At 39.2% G+C, this 9,209-nt stretch overlaps 1 protein-coding gene across 2 annotated transcripts; it reads right to left on the bottom strand.

The window, feature by feature from the left end:
- Positions 1-533: 533 nt before the first annotated feature.
- On the bottom strand, positions 534-7,936 carry SULT1C4 (sulfotransferase family 1C member 4). 2 transcript variants are annotated; one of them, XM_052774110.1, is made up of 8 exons: positions 7,772-7,936; positions 6,609-6,786; positions 4,797-4,934; positions 3,400-3,497; positions 2,956-3,082; positions 1,618-1,712; positions 1,240-1,420; positions 534-1,080 (listed from the first exon to the last, which is right to left on the bottom strand). In XM_052774110.1, the coding sequence occupies exons 2-8, from the start codon at positions 6,778-6,780 to the stop codon at positions 968-970; spliced, it is 924 nt and encodes a 307-aa protein (XP_052630070.1). In that variant the 5' UTR covers positions 6,781-6,786; positions 7,772-7,936; the 3' UTR covers positions 534-967. The 2 variants fall into 2 exon arrangements, with proteins under 2 accessions (XP_052630070.1, XP_052630071.1); XM_052774111.1 differs by lacking the exon at positions 7,772-7,936 and adding an exon at positions 7,270-7,354.
- Positions 7,937-9,209: the final 1,273 nt, after the last annotated feature.

Raw genomic sequence — 9,209 nt, 5'->3', positions numbered from 1 at the left:
GGCTATAGTGCTGATACTACTGCTAAAGCAGAACTGGTCTTTATATGATAATATCAACCAGGCCCAATTGCAACTAAGAGCCCTCAACGGGGTGGTTGTATGTTTGGATAACAAGAGAAGAGTGAAGAAAAGGAGGAGGTAATAACGTGATGCGTCTGATGAACACTTTTACAACGGTGGCGAAGAGGGAGGTGGTATATGCAGCACTGACTGTTCACCTGGGTCATACCAACTTTCAGAATTCTCCAAATGTTAACAGAAGATTATGCTGTCCGTTTTAAAGGGCAACAGTGAGAAAAGCTTCTTGTCTTAATGCGGTAGGGACTGCTGCCTCCACAGCTGGATTGTAGATAAATGCCTCTATGTAGCCCTTTAGCAAGTTTTATGAAAGGAAGTAATGGGTGTTCGGTGTTTTTGGAAATGTTGCTTTCATCTCAACGGAATTTATGATGTCCAGCTTAAAGTGAGAGAAAAAGAAAATTATCCTACTTTGTGCACTCCTGTTGCTCTGTTTATACTTGACCACCTTTAAATTTGTTTATTGTTGTTTATTGATTGATGTTCGTACAACATGTGACTAACATATAATGCCCACACCTGTTGCACTCTTTTAACACCTGTTTTCCTATTGGTTCCTAATTTCTGTTAGAGGTTGATTTGAAAATGCCAGCAATATCAACTGCAGTTTTACAAAGACAAAACCTCAATGCACGTCTGAAATATTTTTGATAATGCTGAAAGTTACTGTGGGAGGGATGAATGAGAAGTATCCAATGGGATTATTTTCTTCAGAGAGACCAACCTAAACTTCCCCATAATTTGGGCACTCCCATGATAATGAAAAATCAGTGGCATGTGAAAGAGAGATATTGAAATCTTAGGGGACCAGATGTTTTGTGAAGGAAAAGCAAAATATATAAAATGGAAAAGGCTGAATATCATAAAGAATAATTCCCATTGCTAATAATCACAATTCTGTACGAAAAACAAGAGAGGTATCAGCCATTTTCTTCTTATAATCTTCATCAAATTTCTTATCCTGTGCCACAGTGAAATGATTCTTCCAGTCCCCGACAACCCCTAAGAAACAGCAAAGCAAAAAAAGAAAAAAGATTAATTTACCAGTTTTTCCTGAAGCCCATTAGCCATGACTCACTAGATACTTGTACTTCAAGGCTTATTTCAAAACAGAATGACATCCAGGAAGACAGAGCTGATGCCAGTAACAAACCTCAGTACCTTTTCTCATGAATGGGGAAACAGAGTGATCCATTATTCCCTGAAACTCGTTAGTGTAGTTTGTCATGGGGTTTCCCTTCATTATCTCAAACGAGGTGTAATGGAGTATCTTGTTTAGAACCTCCTGATTCACGTCCCTCTCCAGGAACTTCAGAATCTTCTGAATTTCTTGCTTTGGATTCTGCAGAGAGAATAACATGGGATAAGATACAGAGCCAGGAAAAGCAAAGAAATTATTAAAGTTGCAGTTGTTAGGGTGAGACAATCAGGTTATCCAAAGATTTACTGATACAGCTGGCATTATACTAGAAAACTGTTGATCGTATCTACTGGACTTACAGATTTCAGAGCTCTATAAACATACATTCAGCCTTTTACCTCCTTCATGTCTTCATAGAAGAGGTAGAGAATACGGTGCTTATCTTTTGCCTTCCACCATCCTTTCACATGGTCATACCAGGAACCCCACAGCACTGAAAAAGGAGTAACATCATCAGCAGGTATAAATGGGCAAACTGTCTTTAGGTATCTGTGGCACTCATGTTTCCCCCATAATCAGTGTCTGGGCATTTCCCAGCTGGTTTTGAATCATGACTGCTGTGCTCTGTGCTTATCACAGCATTTGTGCTATTAATCCCTCAGGCGTATGGATGCTCAGAGCAGGATTCACAGGCAACAAATGCAGATGCTTACCCCTGAATGAAAAATCCAGGCTGCCTTTACAGTCGATGGAGAGAAACAGATGTTTCTAGGGTGATTCATCTGATCAGCTGGACCAGACCGGTCTTAATCAGCCCTGCTTTGTTTGGACAGGGGGTTGGACCAGATGGACACCAAAGGTCCCTTCCAACTTGCAATATTCTGTGATTCTAACTGGTTAAAATATGTGGTATGCTATCAGAAGTGCCTGTTTCTCTCCAGCAGTTATCAAGATGACTAGCTTGGACAGAGGTAGCTATGTTCTAGGTGTCTGCACTGGCACAGATGGCTCCCAAGCTGAGCTGGTCAAACACAAGACACAAGGTCTCCTTTAGACTGTCATGCTGGTCCAGAGAGTGCTGTTGCTAGGCCTACATGGTGGCAAAAACATTAAGGACCTATGGAAGCTTTACTGACCAAAATTGCAGACTGCCATCCACCTGAGCAGGTTTTCTTTCTGGGATATAAGCACCTTTTTTAGAAAAGGAAGAATCAGCTTCTGGTGTTGCCCGTCTTTAGCTAGATAACTGCCTTTGTTCAGATGCCTGATTTTTATACAGATGAATTTAGGTAAAAAGACTCCCTTAACTCAAATTCACACCGTACATTTCTACACAAAATTAAACCTTGGTTTCTTGTGTATCAGGCTAAAGTAAAACCAATTAAACCACTGTTCCTTCCCAGCTGCCTTCCAAGCAGGTTTCTTTTAACCTCAGAGAGGAGAAATTAAGTCTAAAAATTGTCACATATGTTTCTGAATGATAATAGAATAAAGAGCACCTCTTCTTTTTTTTTTTCTTTTTCCCCAAAATGGGAATGTAAAGATAGAATTAATCCTTTAGGTACTAATAAAAACCCATGGATGAAGATAAATTACTACTGAAACACCTTCAGTAGATATCCTTCTGCAGAGTGTCAGCACTGGATTTCATACCATAGCTGAAAAAAAAAAATAAATGATGTCATGCATTTTTTAAATGAACAAAATCTCTTATACAACTGGTTGGAGTTCATCACCTTTTCCAGTCATGAATTTCTCTATGAACTCCTCCCAGGTTCCTGGGTCAGGCATTCCTTTATTCATTCTGTGGAAATGGTAGTACGACACCAGGTTGTCTTTTGCATTTCTCGCCACATAGATGATCTTTATTGATATGAAAAGAGAGAGAAAAATTAACTTACATGCGCTTATATAGGTATTGAGCATCTCCTGGAGTTTTCTCTTGCAGCCTGATGAAAGAGGCTTAAGAGATTTTGCTTTGAAGCTGCCATTTTCTGAAATCCAACGCTTAGGTAGCTTGGTCATGACTTCTTTAGTTTCACACAGGCTTTGCACATTGAAGGGAAAATATCTGGGGAGACCTTAGGTTTCACAAAGATTCTGGAAACCGTATTCAGTCCTGGTTTATGTCACTTTCTTTGCAGGTGAAGTAGAATTGAGTCCTACCTCTTCAGCCTTACCTTACAGTTTTGTTCCCAGAAGGAGGGAGGCACCAGCTGCACAGGGAGATGAGTTTTTATTGTTCGTGGAGAAGGCATAGCTTCAGCTAACTCCAGGCCTGTGGGATGTTTCATTATGAGATGTGGCTTGTTCTCTAAATTGCACTAGCACTTCTTTGCTGTTGTCATATGTGTGATTTTGACTGTGACTTTTCAGCAGTTCACCTTGCAACGATCATTCATCTCCAAAGCAATTACGTAGCAGTGTAACATATACAACATTGCATAAGCACCTCCAGCGTTTCTAGAGAAATTTTTACCTGTGTATTCAAGGAGGAAAGGGGGAGCACTGATTCATATCTTCTTCTTGCTTTCTTGGGCCCATGTCTAATCCCTGCATTCCAAGGCATAATGTTGAATACTAATTTATATTTACCCAACCAAAGTTTTCCTTTGCAATATTTAGTGCTTTCCTTTCACTTTGCAGGTAAGAAATTTTTGTTTCTTTCTAGGATGTGAGAAGAGTAGGCTGGCTGACTAGACTTTCTAGATAGCATGTAAAGAGAAGCTAAGAGAATGATGGACAGTGGATTTTGAGTAGCTATGGATATATGGGAATAGTTGGGAATATCTGGTGATATGTGGAGATGTGTTTTCCCCTCCCCCCTCCTTTTTAAACATCTATCATGACCTCTATCATTTTTTTCCTATCATTATCTATCATCCGCTGTTATGCTCTATCATTTTTTTCTCTCTCTCTGTGTCAACACAGTCTAGCTTAGAAAAGAAAAAATAGCACTTCTGCTGCAGAGTTAGTCAAGCTTTTTAGCTTCAAATGTGAAGAGAGTCTGGCTTAAAGATTTGTGTGGAACAGGAGCCCTTGCAGGGGGAAGACTCTTGTAGGAAACTGTCTTTGCAAAACAGTCAGGCCTGCTGGTTGCCTGAATGCCCCATAGCTTGTTTAGGTCACTAGACCCTAGAACTTAAAAGCGGTTACTCGAAACAGTAGCAAAACCACTGAAAACGTTATCCACCTTTTGGGAATACATCCATGATATAGGTTTATCTTCCATATAGCCCCTAATGAGAGAATGGGTTTCAATTGCCCCCACGTTGCCATTTTACGCATACCTGCTGCTGTTTTAGGTACTGTGGGGTATCACACACAGCTTTCAGATGCCACTCCAAACCAGCATGGTCTTCAGTAGCGCCTAAGTCACATCTGCCAGCCTTGCATCGGCTTTAGTAGCACTAGATGTTTATGTTAAAGCAACTGAACTGATCCCTAATACCCAACATGGTGCATACTTCAGTGACAAAGCAAGCAGGACCTTTCCCAGGAAACCTGTGGCATCAGCACTGGGCACTTGTTTTGTTTCATTTTGTCTAAAATACAAACCTATTTGTGTAATATTCACCTGAGTAACTTGCAGCTGAAGACTCTTGGGTAGACCACTCAAGGAAAGGGTGGCGTCTGTAAGTAGTGGCACGTCTACACTTCTCAACATCTCCATTTTGTTGAATCATATCCACTATCTCCTGTGTCCATGTGGTACCTGAAAATGTCAGTATTTAGATGTTTCCCTCAGGGATAGCCAAGAGTCTCTTCTGCTAGGGAAGTGAAAGCCAGAAGGATGGACTCCATATTAAAGGAGGAAGGAACAGCACAGAAGATGATGGACAAAGTGGAAAGAGAGGAAAATGGAGGAAAAATGCATAATTAGGAATACAAAGGTAATTCCCAAAGCACAGTTTCAGGGATTCCATTTTAGACAGGCTTCTTCTTGCCAACAGAAATAGCCTCTCCCCCCATGCCAGTAATAAAAAAGCTCTGGGATAAACTCACTATTATTTGGAGATTGTATTATTTGGAGAGAGAAATGAAATCCCCTCCTCCCAATTTTCATACCTCACAAAAATTCAGGTATTTCAACATTTGTTTTCATCCTGAATTTGAATGAAAAAATGAAATACCTGAACTTTGAGTGAGTAAAAAATTCTTACACTTTGAAAATATAAAAAAATTGCAGTATATTTTCAGCGTTCCCATTTGAAATGCTTTAATGAAGTTCGTTACAACATTTCATCTGCCTGAGCTACTGCAACATCTTGTAAGAGTTACAGTATTGTGTCTCTCATGCACCTCTTTTCCCTTATAGCCGTGATCACTGGGTTAACCACATCTCCTCCAAGGTACTGTGGCCGATCAGCTAGAGAACAGGCTAATGGATAACTTGAAAAGCAATGTGGGCAGGAAACTCAGCCCTTCTTAAGATGCTTGAATTGTGCATCTCTGGCAGATAGAACATAATGTCAAACAGACTCCTAACTTCATTTCTTTTCGGTTCAATGGCTGAGAGGTTTTAATCCAGGCTGGATAAAGTAATGTAGGTTTGCTTTCAGTATACAGGAAATAAATTAAAAGCTTTTAGGTTTTAAAAAAATAATGCTTTGGGGTTTTTTGTAATAATGTTATTTTTTTCCCTACTGAAAAAGATACTTAAAAATTCCTGCTAATTCAAGTCATTGGTTTTTTGTGATCATCAAATGTTCCTGAACCTGTTCCTGAATCCCCTAAACTGTACATGTTTGTATTCATCCAGGATTAATATTGATGCTTGTTATTCATTGTTTTCCTGTGTAGTAAGTATAAAGGGTCTGATGAAGAGGAGAAATAGTAATGAGCTAAGTGGCCAATCACTGAATAAAATAGCAGATAGCTAGTATTAATGGTGGGTATTTTATTTTATTGCCTGAAATTATTAGGTGAATTTGGTTATTTCCTTAAAATAATTAACCCATTTCCAGAAATAAGTACCGGTTTACACACCAAGTCATTCCCCAAATACATAATACAATTCAGAGCTGTTCAGTCAGTTTCTATTATTTCTTAGTAATGCTGACTTTTTACTAGACTTTGTTAAATCATTACCTATTGGTGGAAAACTTCTGTTGTTGCCATTAATACATATGTATATAATCTAAATCAAAGGAAACATTTAAGTATAGGTAATTAGATTTTGGCCATTTGAACTTCAATATTAATAGATGGTTGTTACTTCTACCAAAGGAGTTTGAAGTTACTAGTCACAGCTGACAGAGCTTCATGTCTTTAAAATATGTCTGGTTTGGGATTAAACAAATATCAGTCACAATAGAACAATATAATTTTCAATTCCAACAATAAGCACTATCCCAACTTTTCTATTCTGTTTCCTACCCACACCAACCTGCTTTTGCATAGGTTGCGATCAGCAGATCGTCAGGTCTGGCTTTGAACTTCCACACTTGGTCCCATGTGGTGCACATTGTTTTTGTGAAGGGAATACCTTCCACTTCACCTATCTCAACTTGGCGCAGTGGCTCTTTCAGACTCAAATCTTCCATTTTATCCAGGGCCATTGAGCACTGCATGAAGAAAGAAAGGCTTGGAATTAACATGGTTGCTCTAAAAAAAAAAATCTAAATTTACTCATCCATTCTTGAGGTCTCTCATTGACCGAATTCCATGTCCTCTGATTTTTTGGCTATGATTTGGCCTATCCGGATCCATATATAGGCTCCTTAAAGCTGGATCTAATTTTCAGAAATGCTTGGTATATTGCTGTTGGTGGTTCTCAGCATCTCTAAAAATCACTCTGTTTATTCAGATACAAAAAGAGAAAAAAAGCCATTATTCCCATCTTTAAACATTTTATCAAATATATTTCTATAAAGTTCTGACTGTAAGTATGTGGCCTTTGAAAGGCAAGAAAAAATAATCAGAGGTGTGATTCAAAAGAAGGTGGAGCGTAACAGGTCCCACTGAAGTCAGCATACAGGACCCAAACCTTTCTTTTAAAAGAAAATAAACAGAAACACCTGCTAACACCCTTTAGGCTTCATACTCACAAAAATATTTGCAGAGTTTTTCTGTGTTTTGTTCCGGGAGCTTTTCTCTCTTAGAGCTCTTTGCTGTATATTGAAATTTGTTGCAGATAAATAACCTGAACTAGATAAATCATTAACTAAAGGTTGTTAGACTTTAATTATTTAAATTGACCTTGTTAAGACTACTGCCTATTGTATAGTGTTACAGTAACTAGTTATTGATTTCTGGATTTCTCTCAAGGAGGCCTTTTCTTAGCCATAACCTTCAGAGCTCCAGAATCTGGACAGAGGAAAGTTCTGCTTAAGGGGAGGCTACAGAAATCATCTCGATTAAAAATATAAGCCAGAAAAGAGAAAAGACATTTCAATCCCAACAGCAAACATTGCCAAAAGTATTTTCTTTCGTTTCCTTGTTTACTCACACCCAATTTCCCACAGATTCAGTCTAGCAGAACGAGAGGTTGGGTTGGTGGCTGGGCAGTGACCCAAGAAATTTAAAAAAAAGAAGAAAAAAGAAACTTGCCAGAGAATTTTTCCCACTTGAGTGTCTTCAGTCCTTGGCTGTATTGATGACTGTGCACCAACTTAGATCTTCAGGCAGAAGTAGGATGAAAGCTTGGGTGGAGTTTCTGTTCCTCCTATGAGTGTGAGGAGAGCAAAGGAGGAGGTACAGCAGCAGCCAACAGCTGAACAGTTTTTCTGGCTTGGTTTGTGAACTCCTTTTTAATCCTGTGAAAGGAAACTACTTTGAATTCTCATCTAAAGCATGATTCTTTACTGGCAACAACATTAAATGTCGGTCAATAGCTGCAGCAAGATTATTTTAACTCGTCTCTGTCATTGTCAACAGTCTTGGAATAATTAATTTTCTTCCCAATATCTAATCTAAATTGCAAAATAGTTTATTATTTGTTAATAACCTAAGATCAATGAGAGTGAATGAATTAAAAATAACTTGGTTCCATTTTCACCATGTGCTGCACCATGCTTATCTGATAGATGTCTAAGGGCCTGTTTCATTGCTGGGGCCAGCCATTTATGTTTTATAGCACTTTTTAGATAGGTTCACTTCTTAACTAGCTTGGCATTATGGGGTTAGGGATCGCTACATATTTGGTAATGTTCTTTTGTAAGATTTAAGCCCCTGCCTATCTTTAAGTCTATATGAGATACTGGGAGAGATAATGACATGCCCCAGACTAGCTAGCCACAAACAGCACAGTAACATTGGCTGCCAAAAGCATGCCGGTGACACTTTTATATCTAGTTCCCAGCTGTTGCAGTCATCCTGAAATGTTTGATTGCATCAGGAAAAGCTGTTCTTGGGCAAAAGGTAGGCCACTGCAGCTGAACTCAAGCAACTTTGAATGGATTGTGTTCATAAAGAAAAATTATTTTGAAACAGTGTTGTGATCAGGCATTGCTTCTGTCTTCTGCTGCAGGCATGCAAGCACTGTGAGTACTCAAGGTCCTTTTTGGTCATCCTTTGGATGGTCTGGCAACATTTGTATCTGAAATGGCTTTCTGTTATGTTATTTTTTTACAGACATTTCATATATCCTAATCAAATGAGGATGTGGCCATCCTTGCAGTAATCCTACCCTCATATGGAGGGCTGGTCTGCATGACCAGTGGAGTCTAGAAAGTGATTCAGCCGACCAAACGTGCGCTGCCTTGCTCTGCAGAGTCCATGAACTGTATGGATTGGCTCTCCACTGACTGCGTGAGGAGCACAGATACCTGGCTTTCAGAGACACACTTATATTTTAAGGCACGGGTGGGAAGTGAGGATATTCTCCTCAGGGGTGAGGGGTGAAGTGAGAGTGATCCGATGCAGGAATCTTCTGGATCTCTGTAAGAAAGGCCTGACAACAAATGGCTTAATGAAATAGTTGTTTTAATAAGACAGAGTAAGAGGGGGAATTTAGGTAGTGAGTAAATCTTATGTCCCTTCAGATGCT

The sequence above is a fragment of the Harpia harpyja genome, chromosome 22, assembly GCF_026419915.1.
Source record: "Harpia harpyja isolate bHarHar1 chromosome 22, bHarHar1 primary haplotype, whole genome shotgun sequence".
NCBI lineage: Eukaryota > Metazoa > Chordata > Aves > Accipitriformes > Accipitridae > Harpia > Harpia harpyja.
Note: the sequence above shows the minus strand (reverse complement) of the source record. Positions and strands in the feature narration are given on the sequence as shown.

Coding starts and splice junctions, on each gene's coding strand:
- SULT1C4 (XM_052774110.1), bottom strand. CDS start 6,780: ATGGCCCTGGATAAAATGGAAGATTTGAGTCTGAAAGAGCCACTGCGC. Junction 4,935..6,608: donor CGCAACCTATGCAAAAGCAG/GTTGGTGTGGGT, acceptor TGACATTTTCAG/GTACCACATGGACACAGGAG. Junction 3,083..3,399: donor TCTGGGAACAAAACTGTAAG/GTAAGGCTGAAG, acceptor ATATCAATAAAG/ATCATCTATGTGGCGAGAAA.